The sequence below is a fragment of the Bufo gargarizans genome, chromosome 5, assembly GCF_014858855.1.
Source record: "Bufo gargarizans isolate SCDJY-AF-19 chromosome 5, ASM1485885v1, whole genome shotgun sequence".
NCBI lineage: Eukaryota > Metazoa > Chordata > Amphibia > Anura > Bufonidae > Bufo > Bufo gargarizans.
In genome coordinates, this window is record NC_058084.1 from 123,843,773 (window position 1) to 123,867,938 (window position 24,166).

At 45.3% G+C, this 24,166-nt stretch overlaps 1 protein-coding gene across 1 annotated transcript in view; it reads right to left on the bottom strand.

The window, feature by feature from the left end:
* LOC122939334 (meprin A subunit beta-like) overlaps window positions 1–24,166 on the bottom strand; it is a 149,096-nt gene that overhangs the window by 55,178 nt on the left and 69,752 nt on the right. Inside the window, exons 8-10 of the mRNA XM_044295403.1 lie at window positions 23,580–23,798; window positions 17,877–18,029; window positions 9,941–10,150 (exon numbers count right to left, since the gene is read on the bottom strand). Of these exons, the coding sequence (XP_044151338.1) occupies window positions 9,941–10,150; window positions 17,877–18,029; window positions 23,580–23,798 (582 nt within the window). The remainder of the gene's footprint in view (window positions 1–9,940; window positions 10,151–17,876; window positions 18,030–23,579; window positions 23,799–24,166) is intronic.

The window sequence follows — 24,166 nt, forward strand, 5'->3', positions numbered from 1 at the left end:
ACTCCTCGTCACGTGTTTCACAAGCAATCGATCACCAATGCGATTGCAAAGAAATAAGAGCATGATTGCACTCATCCAATGGCGTAGAAGCTGAATGTGTTCCTGGCCAAGTTGCTGGTACTACGATCCCTCCCTTTCCATGTGGTTGACTGCACATTTCAGAAGACTGATGGTCTGTGTCGAGCCAACATGGAGAGTCCGAAGCAGCCACTACTTCTCTGAAAAAGTTGATCTAGCCCTGCATACGTACATACAGCAGAATGTGGGCCAGTCCTTGAGCCTGTCGATGTCTGGTGCAGTTCAATACACAATATATATACTGGGTAAATGTGGTTCCTGCCCAGCCACACCAGCACCCTGGCCAGGTGATGGCAATGCGCCTCCGCGTTCTCATGCTGAGATTTTTGTGCCAATGTCCTCCTCTGCCTTTTCATCCTCCACCTTGTCCTTAGTCTCCATTGTAGGCACAGTTTGGAGTCCTCCAGCATATCACCTATGTAAGTGGTAGAGGCAGAGTGGCAGAGTGGTAGCCTCGAAACCAGAAAAGAGTGGCAGGGAGTAGGTAAGTATAGATCTTTTGACAGATCCCACTGGGGGAGGGGGAATTTAAAAAATATATCTTGCACAACCCCTTTAACTTAAACCTGTATACTATATGTCAATAGATAAATTGATCATGCAATTTTTTAGAGGCGAAATTCTGTAAGATGTTTTAAAACATCCTTGAAGAGATAGTTACTAACCAACTAACCACCTGGACGTAAACAACTGGTTAACCTTCCTTAGAACTACCACAGCTTGCTTGAGTGACAACGTTCTCTGGTTCCTGTTCATTTGTGAAGGTGTTAATGTTTGGTGGTTTGGAATTGACTAAAGGACTTTTCACATTCATTTTTCCTTACTTGGGAATTGTAACCCAGCATGTGCTATTGTGGACCCATGGACAAGACAGGTGTCACATGGTTCATACAGTTATCAGGGAGAGGTCTAGACACAGGAGATTAGAATACACAGTTGCAGAAACACTTTCAAGGGAACTAGACAAGCTAGGAACATTATTGCTCAGGCACCCTTCCATAGGGGAAGGTGCAATATATACCCCAAGGAACTGCTGTAATAGTCTGGGGACATATTATCCCATGCACATGCTGGCCCTTAAGAGCCGGAGGTGGCTGCTGCAAGTGACACAGACCGCATTGTAGCAGGAGAGGTGAGTACTCTGATGGCCTTGACCACTGAGAGATGAGAGATGTTTGGAGCCAAAGACTGCTAGCCTTGCATACATTGTTATGCATACATTTTATGTTTGTGTCCTCTTTTTTCACAAAAGGTAGTAAAAATTTATATTTTTACTGTACAGTTTCTTAACGAGATTGTCTAGCTTTTAGTAAGCGATGGCCTTCCTCAGGATGGGCCATAATTAACTGATCTTCAGGGGCCTGACACCCGCTCATAGGCTGTTTGAGTGTAGTTCCTGCGCTGGAAGACTACAATACACTGTCAACTGTGTAGTGGACAGAGCTTGTCACTGGCACGCTGCTCCCATTGACGTCAAGGGTAGCACCATTGTAGTAATGAGCTCTTTTTTTACTGCATTCAAATAGATATGCACTACAGACAGCAAAAGCAATATATGAACAACCCATTTAGACTGTGTTCTAACTCTGTCATTTATTGCTACCCACCATGACTTGATGCTGTATCTGTTAGATTTGTATATTGATTTTGATTCCAGGTAGAACACAACATGGGCTCCTTTATAACCATAGATCCTGTGTTCTCAAAACCTTTTTAATGTAACCCTGTGAAGTTACACAGGCTGCATTATCTGAAATGCCCAGTAGATGGCAGATGGACTCAGTATGCTGTTAATAAAACATTGAGCTTTGGTCACATGATTGTGACATCATCGAAGGTCCTGTAAGCTTTCCAGAAGTTACTACGTGCTCAGCCAGAAAAGGACATGTGTCTGAGAATGTGGGAGACTGCAGCACAGAGATGGAACCTTGCTGAGAGAACCTGCTTCACCCAAGATCACACCTGCTGAGAGAGAGGCCTGCTGGCAAAGACAAGCGCTGAGTCCAGACGTCTGGTGAATCCAGTGAGAGGAGACTGCTGCTGACTGACCTGGCTAATCGTGTTGTGAGGGTAAGCCAAACCTCTCCCTGTATCACCACAGGGCACCTGTCTCCTCACTCACAGTAAAGACTCTGAGGTCCAGTGACGGACATTACACAGCTCAGGCTGCTTCAGTGACCCTGCAGAGCAGGACTTATAAGGGCCCCAACTCTCCCATGTGCACCAACGGCCACTAGGGCGAAGATAAGCGGGTGGGACACAGGCGTGCTTGTGGGTGGGTGAGGAAAATCCACATTGCATTGTTACCTGTATTACTCTATTGTATTTTCCTATGTATGTTGGTTAATTTGCTGCTTACTATATAAAGTTAATTCCAGTTAGGCTGTGTCAGTCTCATTGCACTAAGTATGTTCCCAGTGGGATCCCACATCCCTACCCCGGATGCTCCACTGGGTGGAGGCACTGCCGCAGACATGTACCCCAGCTCCCAGATAGCGGAGGCTCAGGATCCGCCTGTCAGGCATAGTGAGTTAACTAGGGTTAGGGACCCCAAAGACACTAGGGGGCGCCTTCAAAACCCCGTTACATGTGGAGGCACTGCTGAGATGAACTGGGGTACAACCAGTGAGAATAAGTTAAGTCCTCAGGCCACTCCCTCCTTTGCAAAAGAGTGGGCCCAGCAAAGAAATGTACCATTACAGCAAGCTGTGATGTTATGCAAAGTCCCATCCTGCTGTGAGATGAATCACGTCATCTTGTGTGTAGAAATTCGACTGGGAATAGAAATGGCGACCGTCAGGGATATCCTGCAGGATTCCGGAGGCCAAACTTACATGTTAATATATTGTCATACGGACTTGGGAGACCATGAGATGCCTACCAACGTTCATTTATATGGAGCCCCGGATGAAGGATGCTCCTTAGTGTACGCTCTCCTTGATAAGAAAGAAGGGGTCTCACTGCAACAACCCTTTAAATTAGAACAGAGAGATTATGTCACAGAAAATTATTCTAAGCTCCTGACTCCCATCTCCGGAAATACCGGAGCCATTCCTAAACAAGCTGCCCATCCTCCTAGAGGACAGGGGATGATTACTCCTAAAGCAGAATCTCATCCATCTACAGCATTACTGAAACCAGACAACCCTGAAGTACGCACCCTGCCTACAGGAGGTAGTGATGTATCGGACATACTACAGAAACTCTCAGAAGCCATAGTGACGGCAAACCACACTCATAGTTACCGCAAACTAAAGGTGTTTTCTGGGAATCAGCCTGTTCCTTCAGGAGAAGAGCCTTTTGAGGTCTGGAAGGATAATGCTATGCAGTTGTTGGAGGAATGGTCTTGTACGGATACCATAAAGAAACAGCGGTTGGTGGAGAGTCTCCGTTTTCCCGCTACAGACATGATAAGACTGTACAAGGGAGTAAATGGGCAAGCTACTGTGCACGACTATCTACAAGTTTTACAGGATGCTTATGGGAGATCAGAAGATTTGGATGATCTGTTGGTTAAGTTCCTAGCCACTAAGCAGAAGGAGCATGAAAAAGCCACTGACTATATCAACCGGTTACAGCTATCGCTTGGAAAGTTATTCCATAAAGGAGCAGTCACTGCCTCTGAGTTGGATGCTCGGCTATCTAAGCAAATTCAGAGAGGTGGTTTGACCAATAATCCAGTTATGATCCTGCTGAGAGCCAAGTTGGATGATAAAGTTCTGCCTTATTCCACATTAATAAATACAGCCAGGAGATTGGAAGATCAGACGTGTCCACCCCTACAGAAGGAGAAAGAGGATACAGAACTGTCAGCTCTTAGGAAGAAGGTGGCTGAATTGGAGCTCTTATGCAAATCACCACCAGAGAGAGCAGATCCTCCCCCTGGAAGTGGGGGGCAACACAGGAAGACTCAGAAAAAACTGTTTCCTGAGGATTCACCCCGCCGAGGGGACTGCTTTAAATGTGGAAAGTCAGGGCATTTTCAGCGGGAGTGCCCTGCGAATTCCATGGAGGTGGATGTGGAGGTGCTGGCAACCGAGCTTGAGGAGACTCAAATGACCAGGTCTTACAAGCGACGGAAGACCCGGCCTACATATAGTTTATCTGTAGGGGCCAAGATTGGGCCAAAATCTTTGATACACGTGCAAGTAGAAGGAATTCATGCTTCAGCATTACTAGATACAGGTTCTCAAGTCACCATTATCTACAGAGACTTCTATGAACGTCATTTGAAACACATTCCTATGGAACCTGCAGGAGAGTTTCAGCTATGGGGCGTTGGGTCTCAAGCTCAACCTGTGGAGGGATGCATAAAAGTGACCATAACTATTCCCCAGTTAAACACCGGGATGATATGTCCTATGGAGCTGGAAGTTTTGATATGCCCTGCAGCCAAGAAAGTGTGTGCCCCAATAATATTGGGTACTAATGCAAAGATGGTACAGGATGTATTCAAGGCCTATCTGACCGAAGTGGGAGACGTCTCCTTAGACCGATTGATGGAGGTCAGCCCTGTCCTAGGAAAAGAGTGTAGACGACTAGCCCTTGAAACAAAACCAGGGTCGTGCCACTATTCAGGAACAGAATCCGCATTTGTGAAGCCTGCTGAGACCAAGACCTTACGAGCCATAGCCTCAATGCACCATGAAATGTTGGGGGGAACTGGACAATACCTTATTGAGTCTCTGCCTGAAGAGGATCAGAAGAAGGGGTGGACTCTCATACCTGAGGTAAAAGATTGGCGAAAAAGGTGGTGTCGGAGTTTTCCTGTGATGGTACAGAATTTAACCCCCACAGAAATCCGGATTGATCGTCATCAGAAGATTGGCGTGATACACCTTTTAGATCAAGTTTCGTCCATCATGTCTGTGAGTGCAGAACAGAAGGATCATGTGAAAGCACCTTTAGATTTTGATCTAGAAGATTCTCCTCTACCACAGCAGTGGAAAGACAGCCTTCGTTCAAAACTGGCCACCCGAGAGGGAGTGTTCTCCAGAGCAGAGATGGACGTGGGGTGTTCTAAGAGTGCCACCCATGCTATAAGACTTGCTGATCCTACTCCTTTCAGAGAAAGGTCAAGAAGAATACCCCCTCGAGATGTGGAAGATGTCCGGGACATACTCCAACAGATGGAAGGAGCAGGCATCATCACAGAGTCCCGGAGCCCCTATGCCTCACCTATTGTGGTAGTGAGGAAAAAGAATGGTTCAGTTCGGCTATGTGTGGACTACCGTACTCTGAACAAGAGGACTGTGCCAGATCAGTACACTTTGCCCCGGATAGAGGATCTTCTGAACGCCCTATCTGGCAGCCAGTGGTTCAGTGTGCTTGACTTGAGGTCTGGATATTATCAGGTACCCATGAAGAAGGAGGATCAGGAAAAGACAGCGTTCATCTGCCCTTTGGGGTTCTTCCAGTTCACCAGAATGCCACAGGGAGTCACAGGAGCTCCTGCTACTTTCCAGAGGCTGATGGAGAAAACTGTGGGGGATATGAATCCCAAAGAGTGTCTAGTGTATCTAGATGACCTAATTGTCTTCGGGAAGACACCAGAGGAGCATGAACAAAGATTGCTAAAGGTGTTGGATCGACTTCAAGCTGAAGGCCTGAAGCTATCAGTGGACAAATGCCGATTTGCCCAGAACTCTGTCACTTATGTGGGGCACATAGTCTCCGCTGAAGGAGTAGCCACAGATCCTGCTAAAATTGAGGCAGTGTTGAATTGGCCAAGACCAAATAACATCAGTGAGTTGCGGTCCTTTCTCGGATTCTGTGGTTACTACCGAAGGTTCGTGAAAGACTACTCAAAGATTGCTCGAGAGTTACATGACCTACTGAAGATTACCTCTGACGTAAAGGGTGCTAAGGCACTATATCCTAAAGATCCCTTTGGAGAAAAATGGACTTCAGGATGTGAAGATGCCTTTCTGACATTGAAGAAGAGACTTACAGAAGCTCCTGTCTTAGCCTATGCAGACCCTGAGAAACCATATATCCTCCATGTGGATGCCAGTATGGAGGGCCTAGGGGGTGTACTGCACCAAAGTTATCCAGAAGGATTGAGGCCGGTGGCTTACATAAGTAGAAGTCTTACAGGTGCAGAGAAGAACTATCCAGTCCATAAATTGGAGTTTCTGGCACTCAAGTGGGCCATCGTGGATAAGCTGCATGACTATTTGTATGGAGCAACATTCGAAGTAAGGACTGACAACAATCCACTTACCTACATCCAGACTACAGCTAAGCTGGATGCCACAGGACATAGGTGGTTGGCCGCCTTGTCAAGCTACAGTTTCAGCCTGAAGTACAAGCCTGGGCCCAAGAATGTCAGCGCAGATGCCCTGTCCCGCAGACCTAGACTCCCTCCTCACCAAGAAGAAGAGGAGTGGGAAGAGATCCCTGGGCCGGGGGTAGGAGCCTTTTGTCAGATGTATGTGGTGGCCGAGAGTCAAGAAGAATTTGCCGAGCTAAGAGGGATAGACTCCATTAGCCACTCTCCAGAAGCCGTGCCTGAGGTGTTCCATGCTCCGGTCATGCTTCAACAGTGGTCCAGTATAACCACAGAAGACAAGAGGAAGGCTCAAGCGCAGGACTGGTATATTGGGATAGTTATCAGAGCCATGAAGACTAAGAATCCTAAATTGCTGACTTCTCTACCTGTGAGTCAAAGAGAATTATACCGAAGAGAATGGAGCCGACTACATCTCGAAGATGGAGTACTCTATAGGGTTGTGAAGTATCATGATCACCCTGACAGAAAACAGTTGGTACTACCGCACAGACACCGTGGCATGGTCCTGAGAGCTCTCCACGATCAACATGGGCATCTCGGGGTGGACAAGACCTATGGCCTAGTACAAGATCGGTTCTATTGGCCTCGCATGAGGGAACATGTCGAGCAACATGTAAAGACATGCAGGAGGTGTATCCAGAGGAAGACCCTGCCTGTGAGAGCTGCCCCTATGGGTCATCTGAAAAGTACGGGACCCATGGATCTTGTGTGCATGGACTATCTCTGCATTGAGAACGATACAGCGGGAATTGGAAATGTGCTGGTGGTAACGGACCATTTCACCAGATATGCTCAAGCCTTCCCCACTAAAGATCAAAAGGCTGTGACTGTAGCCAAAGTCCTTTGGCAGAAGTATTTTATTCACTATGGACTACCCAATCGGATACACTCTGATCAAGGTAGAGACTTTGAGAGTAAGTTGATCAAGGAGCTGTTGGACATGTTGCAGGTGCAGAAGTCCAGAACCACACCTTATCATCCGGAAGGGGATGCACAGCCAGAACGATTCAATAGGACCCTCCTAGATATGCTAGGGACTCTCAAGCAAGTCGAGAAGCGGTCTTGGAGTAAACATGTGGAAGCCATGGTCCACGCATACAATTGTACAAGGCATGAATCTACAGGGTTCTCACCCTATTTCCTAATGTTCGGAAGAGAAGCTCGATTGCCGATAGATGTCCGTTTGGGAGTGTCTCCTGATGGAACAGATTCAACTTCACACTTTCAATATGTGAGGAACCTCAAACAAAACCTTCATCGGGCCTATGAGTTGGCTACCCAAGCTGCAGCAAAAATGGAAGAACGGAACAAAAGAAGGTATGATTCTAAGGTGAGATATCGGGAGATTCAAGCAGGGGATAAAGTTCTTCTCCGGAATCTAGGTGTGCCTGGAAAACACAAACTGGCTGACAGATGGAAAGATATCCTGTTTGAGGTTGTGTCCAAACTGGAAGGACTGCCAGTGTACAACATTAGGGGCCCGGAGGGCCGAATAAAGGCTTGGCATAGAAACCATCTGCTTCCAGTTTTGTATGCTGATGAAGAGGAAGAGAGTAGTGAAGAACTGGAGGAAAACCCAGCCGAGAGTCCTGGAAATGGGGCAGAGGAGACCCCGGGAACTCCCAGTGCAGAGGACCAGTGGTGGTCATCACCCGCAGAAGAAACACAGCAATTGCCTCCTTTAACTCCTGTGGTTTCACAAAGTCCTGAAATCTCTCCTGGGTCACAAAGTTCTCCAAGGTTGAATCCAGAAAGTCCATGTTTTGTGCCTGGAACTTCCCTTAGAGACTCTACTTCGAGGGCAGGAGTTGAAGTTCCACAGTTGATGTCCCAAGATCCTCTCCCACAGCGAGAACTGAGACACAGCACCAGAGTGCGGCAACCCCCTAGGACCCTAGTTTATGATAATATAGGAGAGCCCAGTTATGCCCCGCTGACACAAGCAGCATCTAAAATGGCCACTTTCCTACATGCACTAGCTGAAGTGGTAAATGTTAGCGACTCTTTACCCTAGATAACTAGCTAGCTAGGATGTACTGTGTTAACTGTACTGTATGTATGCTAAACCTTTTTTTTTCTGTTGAGTTTTTGTTAAGCTCCCTGGCTAGGACTTGCCAGTGGAAGGCAAGTATTTTCAAGGGGGAGCATGTAACCCTGTGAAGTTACACAGGCTGCATTATCTGAAATGCCCAGTAGATGGCAGATGGACTCAGTATGCTGTTAATAAAACATTGAGCTTTGGTCACATGATTGTGACATCATCGAAGGTCCTGTAAGCTTTCCAGAAGTTACTACGTGCTCAGCCAGAAAAGGACATGTGTCTGAGAATGTGGGAGACTGCAGCACAGAGATGGAACCTTGCTGAGAGAACCTGCTTCACCCAAGATCACACCTGCTGAGAGAGAGGCCTGCTGGCAAAGACAAGCGCTGAGTCCAGACGTCTGGTGAATCCAGTGAGAGGAGACTGCTGCTGACTGACCTGGCTAATCGTGTTGTGAGGGTAAGCCAAACCTCTCCCTGTATCACCACAGGGCACCTGTCTCCTCACTCACAGTAAAGACTCTGAGGTCCAGTGACGGACATTACACAGCTCAGGCTGCTTCAGTGACCCTGCAGAGCAGGACTTATAAGGGCCCCAACTCTCCCATGTGCACCAACGGCCACTAGGGCGAAGATAAGCGGGTGGGACACAGGCGTGCTTGTGGGTGGGTGAGGAAAATCCACATTGCATTGTTACCTGTATTACTCTATTGTATTTTCCTATGTATGTTGGTTAATTTGCTGCTTACTATATAAAGTTAATTCCAGTTAGGCTGTGTCAGTCTCATTGCACTAAGTATGTTCCCAGTGGGATCCCACATCCCTACCCCGGATGCTCCACTGGGTGGAGGCACTGCCGCAGACATGTACCCCAGCTCCCAGATAGCGGAGGCTCAGGATCCGCCTGTCAGGCATAGTGAGTTAACTAGGGTTAGGGACCCCAAAGACACTAGGGGGCGCCTTCAAAACCCCGTTACATAATATTTACGATTACAGATGAGCGAATTATTCAAAAATTTGATTTGGCTGCTTCGCTGAATTTTACAAAACAATTTGGTTCATGACAAATTACTTTGTCACAAAGCAGATTTCTTTGTAAGTAGTGGGTGCAATGGGCATCTGATATAAAAAACTGAGTGTACAATAAAAAAAGAAAAAAAAAAAGTCATACTTACCTGATCCATTTGCTCGCAACAGGCCAGCCGCTGCCATCTTGCTTCAAGATCTGGCGTGGCCCGTGGTGAAGTCATACGTCACTCCACATGGGATTTTGTGTGAGATCTTCCAGCAAGATGGCGTCGGCCAACCCGTCACGAGCAAATGGATCAGGTAAGTATGATTTTCTTTTTGATTTTTTTTTTACACTATTTCAGGTTAAATTGATTTGCTACCACGAAGCACGAGGAAATATGGGAACTTTGATTCGCTCAACACTATTGATGATTCTAATTGAACAAATAACATAACTTCAAAAATATACCAGAAACAGGCATACATACAGACTCATAGATGGACAGATAGACAAATTACCAGTTACAGAGTTGACAAATGTCATATTGCCGTTGGGGGAATCATTGGTGTATTCCTTGATCCAGATGTTCAGTTGGTCACTCTCGTTACCGCTATGATAGTAAAAGAATTCCAGGCACTGAAATCCTCTCGCTGCGTAGAAGAGTCTACTTTCCAGTATAGCTTCATCCCCAGTCTTGCCTATGCTTGTGTTGAAGTGCATAAAATATCCTACAATAATTAAATAAGAAAAAAATAAAGTTACGAATGAGACTTATGAATACTTTGTTAAGATGCATGAATTTATGCTATGACAGGTTAAAATGTACAAAAATAAAATAAGTTGAATACCATCGTAATTTTTTTGCAAAGCACTAGACATGTTAGACAAATTTTGTTAGACAAACTTCTTTTTGCCACCTCATGCACAGTGCACTAGTAAAAATAGGGTGTACAGCATTTTGTCACTTCTCATAAAGAGGTTGTACGGCCTTTAAACTTTATATTTTAACCTAAATCAGCATGAAAAAACTACACATGCGAGTCACATTATTATGATGCAGCTGCTGGAGCGTCCGTGGGGAGAATCCATAGAGTGAACATGATGATCAATGTGGTCCCACAGATGATCAATTAGGTTCATGTCTGGAGAATTAGGGGGCTAGTACTTGGAAGTCTTGGTCATGCTCTTCCAACCAAGGTCAGACATTTCTAGCTGTGTGACAAATGATGTCGAGTGAAGACAATCAGCATGTATGGGTGTATGTGATCTGCAGGGATGGATTCATACACAAATCGGTGAGAATGATTCCACATGGATGGGTGTGCCCAGAGAATGCCATGGAAATATTCCCCAGACCATAATGCTGCCATCACCAGCTTGTGTTCTTCCAGTAATGGTTGCAGGGTGTTTGTTCTCTAATGTTTCTCTCCTGACACGTCAACATTATTTGTTCAATGAAGCAGAAGATGTGACTCAATGGAGAAGGCAATCATGTGCCAATCAGGATAGGTGCAATTCCAATACTGCTGTGAAAATGGAAGCAATGTCTGCTTTGGAGCCACATACGCAGTAAGGTTCGCTGAACTGTTTTAGACACACGTCTAGAAGCCCTGGTTCATTTTGGTGGTGAGCTGCTCCACTGTAGCATGTCGGTCCATCCTCCCACACCTTTGTAGCCGATGTTCACTTCTCATATAAGTGGCATGTGGTGCTCCTCAGTTTCCACACCCCTTATTCATAATAGTGCCATTTGTCCATTCAAAATACACTTTCACCACAAGGAGCACGAGAGCAGTTCACAAACTGTGCAGTATCAAAAATATTTCCAACCTTGGCCTGAAAGCCAATAGTCATCCCTTTTTGCAATTCTGATAAAATCGCCCCTTTTAACCATTTACTTCATTATGGTACCCCTTGGTGTCTACCTAATGAGTTGGGCACACATGCTCAGTTCCATTCTCAACTGCAATAAGCTCTGACAGTTATAGGGCGAGAGCTACAACAGAAAGGACATGACCCCCTAAGCTGAAGCAGAATGGACACACCCTCTATGCTACAGCAGAAGGGGCATGCCCCTTAGCTACCAGTCTGAAGAGAATCTAGCAGAGCAATTGGGGTAATGAATTGGGTCGTCTCTGGATCCATGTGAGGTACAGGGCTGGCTCTGGGTTTGTTCGAAAGAGATTATCATGTACTACAGTATATCTGATTTTTACATCATTCATCGCATAACCCCTTTAACCTTACTTCTTTTTCTAGGCAGTTTTTAAAAAGTGTCTAAAGTGCATTATAATTTACTTGGCATTTTTTTAAATAAAAATTGCTCACTTCTTAACAGCAGCATCAACCAACCATGGTCAAGGCTGTGGGCTTCTAAAGTAAGAAGCAGATCTTTTTTTGGAATGGGAGGTGCAGCTGTAGGATGAGATGCGATTGTACAGTGTTAGGGCTCATGCACACAGCCGTTGATCGGCTGTTCTGTGCATTGGGGACCACAATTTGCGGTCCTCAATGCACAGGCAACATCCGTGCAAATTCCACAGACAGATCCAGACCCATTCAACTTGAATTGGTTTCGTGGTCCGTCCGCAAAAAAAGTAGTGCATGCACTACTTTTTTGTGGTGCGGAGGCACGGACAGAAACCCCACGGAAGCACTCTGTAGTGCATCCATGCGGGTCCGTGCCTCAGTTTCGCATCGACCTTCCAGATTCCATGTATTGCGGTCCCGCTGTTTGCGGGCCACAATAGAGGCACGGCCCAGCAATGGCCGTGTGCATGAGCCCCAGTGGCATGCCTAGGGTGTTTGGCACCCGGGGCCGGTCCTTTCTCTGGCACCCCCCCCCCCCCCAATACTATAAAAATTTACCCCCTCACAGTAGTATTGCCCTCATTGTACAACCTTCATAGTAGTTATGCCCAAAATTGTGCCCTCTCACAGTAGTTATGCCCTCTCCGTTCCCCTTTCACAGTTGTAATGCCCTATATGTGCCCCCTTCAGAGTAATAATCCCCATTGTGCCCCCTTCAGAGTAATCATCCCAATTGTGTCCCCTTCATAGTAAGAATCCCCATTGTGCCCCCTAGTCCTCCAGACCCCCATTAGACCTCCAGACCCCCATTAGACCTCCAGACCCCATATCTGACGACCATAAGACCTCTAGACCCCCCCAGTCAGACCTACAGACCCCTCCAATCAAACCCCTATTAGACCTCCAGACCCCCATTAGACCTCCAGACCCCCCCCAGTCAGACCTCCAGACCCCCATTAGACCTCCAGACCCCCAGTCAGACCTCCAGACCCCCAGTCAGACCTCCAGACCCCCAAACAGACCCCCATTAGACCTCCAGACCCCCAATCAGACCCCTATTAGACCTCCAGACACCCAATCAGACCCCCATTAGACCTCCAAACCCCCAATCAAACCCCCAGTCAGACCTCCAGACCCCCAAATCAGACCTCCAGATCCCCAAAAAGACCCCCAATAGACCTCAAGACCCCCCAGTCAGACCTGCAGACCCCCCAGTCAGACCTGCAGACCCCCATTAGACCACTCCAGACCCCCAGTCAGACCTACTGACCCCCCCAGTCAGACCTCCAGACCCCCCAGTCAGACCTCCAGACCCCCCCAGTCAAACCTCCAGAACCCCCCAATCAAACCTCCAGACCCCCCCAGTCAAACCTCCAGACCCCCCCAGTCAAACCTCCAGACCCCCCCAGTCAGCCCTCCAGACCCCCCCAGTCAGACCTCCAGACCCCTCATAGACCGCTCCAGACCCCCCACTAGACCTCCATATCAGACCTCAGATCAGACTGCAAAATAATAAAGTAACTTACCTCTCCTGTCGCCACTCTCCCTGTCCTGGCTGTCTTTGTCTTCGCAGGGCCCGCGCTGCACTGCAGTCATCTGACCTCCTGCAGCGCCAGGTCAGAGTGCGCTCTGTACTTCCTGACGCTGCAGGCAGCCAGGACACAGCAGTGCGGGCCCTGAGAAGAGCGAGCAGGAGGAAGAGTAAATACTGTACAGCGCTCACGCCGCTTCTTTCTCCCTCCTCCTGCAGACTAGTGAGCGCTTTCATTATGGAAGCGCTCACTAGTATTCTCTTTATAAGGGAAAGCAATGAGTGCTTCCATCTGTATTGATGGAAGCGATCATTGCTTCTGTTCTGGCACCCCCCTGAGACCCCCCCCCCCCCACACTGGCACGCCACTGAGCCCTTAGATCCCATACTGAAGAATATAAAGAAGAGAAGAAAGCTCCATCTGCTAGTCAAAGCTGGCCTTACACTGGATGGTGCCCTGTGTGATACCTTCTGTTGGTGTCAAAAGGTATACATATAACCATGTTAAACAGTGCCAAATTGTAAATGTTGTACAGTAAAGATCCCAAATATCTATACCATATGATGACCAAATAACACATCCACAAAATTGCTGAAATAACAATGCTAAATGGTGTCATTGCCACCTTACACTTTACAGAGCCCAAGTATCAGTGCTGCAGGTGAACTAAGGAGAAAAAATAAAAAAACAAATACTTGCTTCCATGCCTGGCTCTGTGTAACCTGGCCTTCTAGAATGACCCCCATTTCTTAGCTCTATTGTTTGTATATATAACGGTGTGCAGCCATTTTGATTTTTGTAATTATGTTTGCTTCATGGATATGCACCTGTGATTCTGAAGGTTCTAGTCTCAATTTTCTTGCAATATATTGAGGGTAGCACCTCTTTTAGACTGAACATGCCCATCTACCTGGGACTTCTGAGCAGAGTATGTTTGTAGCTGGTTCCTACACTGCCCTGAATATTGTAGGCTTAAGTAAGTCCAAAGAGAGGCAGTATATTTAGTGTTAGGGACCCATCTGCGGAAGCCACCTTGACGCCTGGTAGATGGGCCCGACACGTATGTGCGCTAAGAACCTCCATTACTCATTTATAGTCTGTATTGTACCACTTTTATCTAGAATGACCCCCATTTCTTAGCTCTATTGTTTGTATATATAACAGTGTGCAGCCATTTTGTTTTTTGTAACCTGGCCTTCTGTGATGAAGACTTGCCCCACGTGACCACTGCAGTCCTTGATGCAGCAGCCACATGGGACGAGGCTGGGTTGTACAGTGACTGCCCTTTTGGAGCAGGAAAGAGAGCCAGAAAATCACCAAGGCATGAAAAAAAGTATAGGGGGAATTTCTCATCCCCCTAACACGACTTTCCTGGCATAAAAAAGTCACAAAAGTGTGAGGTGGAGAGGGATAAAGCATGCCGATACTGAGTGACGGACTGGGGTGCCTAGGGCCGACCAGTAAAATGTATTTTGGGGGCCCACGGGCTGGATAGATTCAGATATTACCTGCTCACACAGCAGCAGACTCTACAAGGTACTGGCTGGCGGCCTCTGTACTTATAAGTTATCTCAGCCACTTTATCACATCTACAGTTGCAAGAAAAAGTATGTGAACCCTTTGGAATAATATGGATTTCTGCACAAATTGGTCATAAAATGTGATCTAATCTTCATCTAAGTCACAACAATCACAGTCTGCTTAAACTAATAACACACAAAGAATTAAATGTTACCATGTTTTTATTGAACACACCATGTAAACATTCGCGGTGCAGGTGGAAAAAGTATGTGAACCCCTAGACTAATGACATCTCCAAGAGCTAATTGGAGTGAGGTGTCAGCCAACTGGAGTCCAATCAATGAGATGAGATTGGAGGTGTTGGTTACAGCTGTTCTGCCTTATAAAAAACACACACACACCAGTTCTGGGTTTGCTTTTCACAAGAAGCATTGCCTGATGTGAATGACACCTCGCACAAAAGAGCTCTCAGAAGACCTACAATTAAGAATTGTTGACTTACATAAAGCTGGAAAGGGCTATAAAAGTATCTCCAAAAGCCTTGCTTTTCATCAGTCCACGGTAAGACAAATTGTCTATAAATTGAGAAAGTTCAGCACTGCTGCTACACTCCCTAGGAGTGGCTGTCCTGTAAAGATGACTGCAAGAGCACAGCGCCGACTGCTCAGTGAGGTGAAGAAGAATCCTAGAGTGTCAGCTAAAGACTTACCAAAGTCTCTGGCATATGCTAACATCCCTGTTAGCGAATCTACAATACATAAAACACTAAACAAGAATGGATTTCAGGGGCGGATACCACAGAGGAAGCCACTGCTGTCCAAAAAAAACATTGCTGCACATTTACAGTTTGCAGAAGAGCACCTGGATGTTCCACAGCAGTACTGGCAACATATTCTGTGGACAGATGAAACCAAAGTTGAGTTGTTTGGAAGAAACACACAACACTATGTGTGGAGAAAAAGAGGCACAGCACACCGACATCAAAACCTCATCCCAACTGTGAAGTATGGTGGTGGGGGCATCATGGTTTGGGGCTGTTTTGCTGCATCAGGGCCTGGACGGCTTGCTATCATCGAAGGAAAAATGAAATCTCAAGTTTTTCAAGACATTTTGCAGGAGAACTTAAGCCCATCTGTCCACCAGCTGAAGCTCAACAGAAGATGGGTGTTGCAACAGGACAATGACCCAAAGCATAGAAGTAAATCAACAACAGAATGGCTTAAACAGAAGAGAATACGCTTTCTGGAGTGGCCCAGTCAGAATCCTGACCTTAACCCGATTGAGATGCTGTGGCATGACCTCAAGAAAGTGATTCACACCAGACATCCCAAGAATATTGCTGAACTGAAACAGTTCTGAAAAGAGGAATGGTCAAGCATTACTCCTGACCGTTGTGCACATCTGATCTGCAACTACAGGAAACGTTTGGTTGAAGTTATTGCTGCCAAAGGAGGTTCAACCAGTTATTAAATCCAAGGGTTCACATACTTTTTCCACCTGCACTGTGAATGTTTACATGGTGTGTTCAATAAAAACATGGTAACATTTACTTCTTTGTGTGTTATTAGTTTAAGCAGACTGCGATTGTCTATTGTTGTGACTTAGATGAAGATCAGATCACATTTTATGACCAATTTGTGCAGAAATCCATATCATTCCAAAGGGTTCACATACTTTTTCTTGCAACTGTATAATCATAAACTGGGTAGTTTCTTAAATAATCTACCCAGTTTTTTAAATGAAGATAGGCTGGTTAAGGTGCTGTACACTGACTATCTGTATGTAGTACAGCGAGTCTACTGTGTTATGTTCCATTTGTGCAGGGAGTGGGAGACTAGGGATTCACCTGTACCCCTCTAGGCCAGCTACAGCCTGCCACTACTGGACTTTGTACTGGACAATAGTAGCTTTCAGCTTTGTTACATACATTTAGGGAAGACCCTTTTCTGACCCAGCATGGCTGTGCCCAGTGTACAAAGCTCAGTTGAACAAAATTATAGGTTTAGAGTAGGACCTGCCTGATTGAGACCACCTTGGTGTGGTTAGGGGGGCACAGATGTGTTTTGATCAAAATATATTGGCTGAAAGTCTCAGATATTATCATATCAGAGTGAGGGCTAGTCCATATATGTTTGCATCTATTGTATGAGTGCATTATTTTCTGTGATTTTTCTTTTATAAAATCAGAAGCCATGTCAGAGTCAGCAGGTAAAGGTCATTGATCTAGTGAGGCTTAGGAAACCAACCACAGGCACCTGTGGCCAGCAGCTGCCTGGTAAATAGCCTCCGGAGGCGTGTGATGCCAGCACAGAGTCTGATTGGTCCAGCTTCCTAGTTCCCTGATAGTTTGAGCAGCCCCACTGAGATGAGACTGAGGAACAGAAAACGAATATGCATACTATCGTTTACCAGCATATGGCAATATGCCTTAACACATTACAGTACAAAGCTATGCAAACATAAACATGGGCATGAAGTACAGGTTACATTCAGCACAGCATATCAATATAAATGAATATACATCCTGCAATGTTAACAAATGACCTCAACATACCAGCGATGCCACATTAAGTCTGGGTGTGGAGGATGATTAAATATGATGTATGTCCTTCAGTTGATCTTGGAAAAAGATGGCTGCTATGAACTGACCCGATGGTGTCACCAGAATCATAGGTGACAGATACAGTGGCTCTCATAGGATGGGAAATACCAAGGATTAAATGGTAGCTACCTAGGAACTGTTTGAACTAAAGGCCATATTCATGCTATAACAGCACGAATACAATACACACTAAATAGTAACTGCTGAAGGAATGATACACCTAAATATACTTAACCAGACCACCAGTTGTCTAGATACGTCCAAGCGGTACACAGTTAACTCTGCATAAAAAACAATGTAATGTTTAAATGCTTCCCAAAGGTTTTGTATGATATTATGGGGGGCACAAAGTGTAAAATAAAATAAAAAGATACAAAAAATAATAAAAAAATGCCACCAGCCCTGTCCCCAGCAAGTGTAAACTCTACAAGTCACAGCTTGTACTGTTTGGTATCTCACAGTGTAATATGGAATGACTACAGATATTACCTGTGCCTTTTCCCATATGTGTATGGTCTGTGTTTGGTCCTTCTGGTACACTGGAAACATACTCCCAGTCAGTATTGTCATTTGTGCTCTGAATCATGCCACATATGTCGTCTGATTCAAAGCTACAGGAATCCAGGAATGTTAAGGAAGAAGCTGGAAAATGAAACACAAACGCAATAAAAATACAGGAAAGTCTATCACATGTAATATAAAGACTATATATATATATAAAGAGGGCATAAAGGGCAACAGACACATGCAAAAAAAAAAAATACTGTATCTGGCAATGCTGACAAACAGCATGTGATTACCTGCTCAAATTCCTGATGCTGGACTATACATACACAGTAGCATTATCTGGGGCCACTGACACCACAGCACTTTTGAGATTAAAATATTGTAATAGTATTACTTTGTGCAATAAAGGAGACAGTGGCACAATATTAATATTATTGGTTTAGCTTTGTGGTTCATTAACACTGTGTTAGGGTACTTTCACACTGGCGTTTTTCTTTTCCGGCATAGAGTTCCCTCCTAGGGGCTCTATACTGGAAAATAACTGATCAGTTTTATCCCCATGCATTCTGAATGGAGAGCAATCCGTTCAGGATGCATCAGGATGTCTTCAGTTCAGTCTTTTTTACTTTTCAGGACAGATAATACTGCAGCATGCTGCGGTTTTATCTCTGGCCAAAAAAACTGAATACTTGCCTGAATGCCGCATTCACATTTTTTTCCCATAGGAATGTATTAGTGCCGGATCTGGCATTCAAATTGCTACATTGACGGTTCTGCATGCGCAGACCTTTAAAAATGTGAAAAAAAATAAATACCGGATCCGTTTTGCCGGAAAAATGGATCCGGTATTGCAATGCATTTTTCTGACTGATCAGGCATTTTTCAGACTGATCAGGATCCTGATAATGCCTGATCAGTCAGAAAAAAGGACATGTGTTTCCATACAGTTTGCCGATCATGCAGGCAGTTCAGGCAATGGAGCTGCCTGCTGGAATCAAACAACGCAAGTGTGAAAGTACCCTTCAAGGGAACCTGTCACCTGGATTTTGGGTATAGAGCTGAGGACATGGGGTTGCTAGATGGCCGCTAGCACATCCGCAATATCCATTCCCCATAGCTCTCTGTGCTTTAATTGTGTCAAAAAAAACGACAAAAAAAGAGGCTACTAACGTTTCCGGAGCCCAGCCACGCCCAGTGTAAAGGAGCCCAGCACCGCCCTGCATACTCCGAATCTCCTCCTTGCTCCCTGATGTCACAAAGCTAGAGTGCCGTAATCTTGCGATGTGCGAGCTAGCGCATGAACAGTGTCGGCATAGTGTTTCTTCCCTATGCTGGGATCAGCCTCAGGGAACGAACTGCGCATGTGCTAGCTCGCACATCGCAAGATTATGGCGCTCTAGCTTTGTGACGCGGGGAGCAAGGAGGTGATTCGGAAGATGCGGGGCGGTTCTGGGCTCCTTCACAGTGGGCGTGGCTGGGCTCAGAGTCAGAGACTGCTGGACTCATCTAAGGTTCATTTACATGTATATCAAATAGTTTTTGTTACATAATAAAAGCACACAGAGCTATGGGGACTGGGTATTGCGGATGTGCTAGCGGCCATCTAGCAACCTATGTCTTCAGCTCTATACCCCAAATCCAGGTGACAGGTTCCCTTTAAACATACAAACATAAATTGGTATTGAATTACTTAGTGGGTCAAATCTCCAAAATGACTAACACAGTATGACAAGCCAGAATACTCTGTCCTCCACACATATAGATTAGTTACCAGTACAGGACACAGACAGTCCACAGTGCAATATTTTGTTCCCCCCACAGTGGTACTGCACTTGCTGCTCCGTTCACCAACAATTTACAGATGATCAGTGGGGTCTCCACCCTTCATACAGCCAATTTGGAAGGAATCTGATTAGTCTGTTTTGTCACTTTTTTGCTAGGAGGGTCATCATAATAATGTACATCGGAATACAGAAGTGTTTCTGTGTATTATGTGAACAAAAGGGATCACATGTTCAAGTAAAACAAATCAAGTAAAAAACACCAAAAGATTACCTTTTTCCGTCAGTGAATATGTTAATTTTAATTGAAAATGTATATATAAAAAAAACATACATAATTGGCATTGCCACGTTCATAATGACTCATAAAATAAAATGATCACATTTTTATGTTGTACGATAAAAAAAAGATTAAAAAAAAGAAAAGTAGCAATCAAAAATGTGCATGTAAACAGAAGTGGCACCAATGAAAGCTACCACTCGGCTCATTAACAACAAGCCCTCACACAGATTTAAAGTTATGCACCTTTGAATGCAGTGATACGGGGGGAAAAAATGAAGAAAATGAATTTTTTATTTTTTTGCAAAAGTAGAAAAACAAGTAGAAAACGATATAAATTCAGTATTAGCACCGACCAACTAAATATAGTCATTATATCACATACCACACAGTGAACGGCATAGAAACACAAACCAAAATACAATTGCTGAATCACTGCATTCTTTCACTCTGTCTCCCCAAAAAGCTTCTTTAAAAGCTGTATAATACATTACATGTACTCCACAATGATGCCATTAAAAGAGATAACGTGTCCCAGAAACACAGCACCTCATAAGCGTATGTCAACAGAAAGGTTATGACTTTTGAAAAAAGGAGATGAAAAAACAACAGTGAGGTTGTGTTTTTAAGGAGGTATTCCGGTCCATGGGATAAAGGATAACTATTAGATTGGTGGGGGTCCTACCCTCATGATACCCTGAAATGAATAGAGTGGCAGGTCAGGCATGAACTGCCACTCCATTCACCTCTATGCGAGTTCTGTAAATAGTCGAGTTCTGTACTTGATAAAAGTCAAAGTAAAAGTCTCTTATGCGTTGCCTGGAATCTTAGCGCTGCTGATCCTAAAAAGTTACGTGGGTCAAAGTCACCAGGTAATTCTCTGTAAATCTTGTATAGGACCGCTCTGCTGAATTTCTCCACCATAGGGCTCGTTTCTGGTAACTCGGACATGGAAGAAAAGGACTTGAATCCACAAGAACTCGCTCCCTCAATCCTCAATCCACATTTACTATCTTGCGAACCCTTTGGTGTCCTACAGGTTATGTGGATTGAGGGAGCGAGTTCTTGTGGATTCAAGCCCTTTTCTTTCATGTCCGGGTTACCAGAAACGAGCCCTATAGTGTAGAAATTCAGCAGCACGGCCCTGTACAAGATTTACAGAGTTCTGTACTTGGCTGTCTCTGAGAACTCCCGTAGAGATAAATGAAGTGTAGGTGCACATGGTCAACCTGCCACTTTGTTCATTTTGGGGGCTCTGCAGGGTTTGGGGTACCCATTCTTGTGGTAGTGGGGGTAGGACTTGCATCTATCTAATAGTTATTCTCTATCCTGTGGATATGGGATATCTTTTAACTACTGGAATGCTTCTTTAAAGGGGCTGTCCCATATCAACTTTTCTAAGGTGAGATGGGACTAAGCACCATCAGCCAGGTGACCAGTAAACAGCAGATCAGTCTGTCGCTCTGCTGTTTTCCCTAGTTCACATTGCAATGCATGGGAGCCAAGTAAACAGCGTAGTATCGGCCCCCACTGCTGTTTCAATAACTTTTAAGCAACGTAGCTTGTTGTGCTGTTCTGTGTGCCTGGTTCCTGTTCTTTGCTGTTTCCCAACCACCTCGTAGATGGGTCTTAGTCCCATCTCACCTTAGAAACGGGAAGATAGGACAACCCATGTAATTGTTTAAACTGCATTGATGATTTGCTCTGTATAAAAATGTAAATGTGGGGGGTTCAGTCAGCACAACCCTGTATGCAGGTGCACATTGCTATGGCGAAATACACATACAAACGCAAAAACACAAATGCAATCGCACTCTGCAACCAGCACTCTGCCCTGCCTTTATGCTGGATGTTGAATGAGAAATCACAGAAGAAATGCACCAAACGGATATGCCACTGACTATACTGGCTAGTCATAAATGCAGATATTAAAAGCTGAGACTTTCGCCAATATATTCCTGTCAGGAAGATATCGGAGCCCACATGCACCACGTCACGGCTCTCAGCATAGCAAGGGGTCCTATCACTACGCTACCTATGGTGTGCACAAGGTCTGAAGGTGATGTAATCCAGCTCACAGCCAAGCTTCCACACAACCGCCCAGCAGGACAACTAGTGCAATGTGAACAAAGCCAGACTGTAAGCCACACCCATATCAGACCGTGTGATGGAGGTTACCAGGTGCAAAGGAGAGTGTTTAAATGCCAGGTAAAGGCACATACACTACATATAAAACAAGACAAAAACACAGAAATATAGTGGCAAATCTGGGGGAGCTGCTCAACCCCTAACACTGTAGCGTGTTTTTCATTGGGGGAGCAGTCCCACCGCATGTGGACCGCAGCAAACGACTATCCCCAGCAAAAAATATTTTGCATACGGTGGAGGATGTCGGCGCGGTCCACATGCACCACAAAGGCATCCTACACAAAACGGAGCATTGTGCGGATGAAAATATAATCATAAATCACAGAAGAAATGCACCAAACGGATATGCCACTGACTATACTGGCTAGTCATAAATGCAGATATTAAAAGCTGAGACTTTCGCCAATATATTCCTGTCAGGAAGATATCGGAGCCCACATGCACCACGTCACGGCTCTCAGCATAGCAAGGGGTCCTATCACTACGCTACCTATGGATGTTGAATGAGGCATTAGTGTACATTTTAGCCAAAGCGTAATAAGCCACTCACCACGTCAAGGTCGCCTCTATAAGTGGTCCCTAACACTAGTTCCTACCTGTAATGGGCCATGACAGCCACACAAAGTCCGGGGAGCGCAGGTACAGCATGCACGCCAGGCACACTCTGCTTTTAACCCTGTCCGGTGCCATAACAGCTTCCATCGGATCCAGGGATGCAAGTACCAACATGCATGCTGAGCCCACTATATACTTCTCCTGGAGCCAAATGGCTACTGGTAGGCGCTATAAAAGCAGACTCAGTTTTATACTGACTTTAAAACCAGCCTCCAGGGCAGACTAACTGGTCAGGTGTGCATGGCTGCTTGGAGATCGCCACGCCTCCAATATATACTAGTCATGCACACCTGACCAGTTAGTCTGCCCTGGAGGCTGGTTTTAAAGTAAGTATAAAACTGAGTCTGCTTTTATAGCGCCTACCAGTAGCCATTTGGCTCCAGGAGAAGTATATAGTGGGCTCAACACTGGATACGATGGAAGCTGTTATGGCACCGGACGGGGTTAAAAGCAGAGAGTGCCTGGCGTGCATGCTGTACCTGCGCTCCCTGGACTTTGTGTGGCTGTAATGGCCCATAACAGGTAGGAACTAGGGACCACTCATAGAGGCGACCTTGACGTGGTGAGTGGCTTATTACGCTTTGGCCAAAATGTACACTAATGCCTCATTCCACATCCAGCATAGAGGCAGGGCAGAGTGCTGGTTGCAGAGTGCCATTGCATAAAAAAGTAAATGTTCAAAATGTTAAATAAATGTGAACAGGTCCTCTATAGAAGGAGGGTGGGCCATCAAAGTAATTTCCCATGGTGGGCCCAATGCTGTCCAGCCTGAAACTGGCTGTATGATGAATATACAAATGTCTTAAAAGAGCAGGCAGGGATGAAAAACGCATGAACACTTTTTTCAGAATATTTACTTACAACAGTTGTACAGTCGATTTAACTTTAAGGCATCTTTGGCACTTAAATCCATTTGCTTCCCGACAAGATTATTGAACGCAGCTTTCTTTGTTTGAAGTGTTGGATTGCCAGTGGCAGAGAACGCTGTACTGGAGTAATGCATGACAGATGTGTAGTCATAGGGAACGCCTAGAAACGTGGTCTCTGTATCACTATACGAAAAAAAATTATGATCCATACCTTAAAAAATAAAACAAAAACAAATTAGTTGTAAATGTCTGTTTCTAACAAAAATGGCTAAAATGGGCTTTTTGCAAGGGCGTTACTAGAGGGTGCAGGGGCAGTAGTTGTACCTGGACCCTAGAATAAGTGCCACGTGGGAGGCCCAATTACAGATATTGCATTGAAGCCCAAGAGTTTCAAGTATATCCCCTCCCGTTAATCCTCTATTTTGTCTGCAGTTTATGAAAATAAATAATATATGACAATAATAATTAACACTTTAATGACCTATGATATAACTATATATAACAGCATCTGAGTGGTTAGACAGACAGAGAGGGGGCTACCTCTGTCCCCCAATCCACCCACTGCTACCTAGTTGTTGA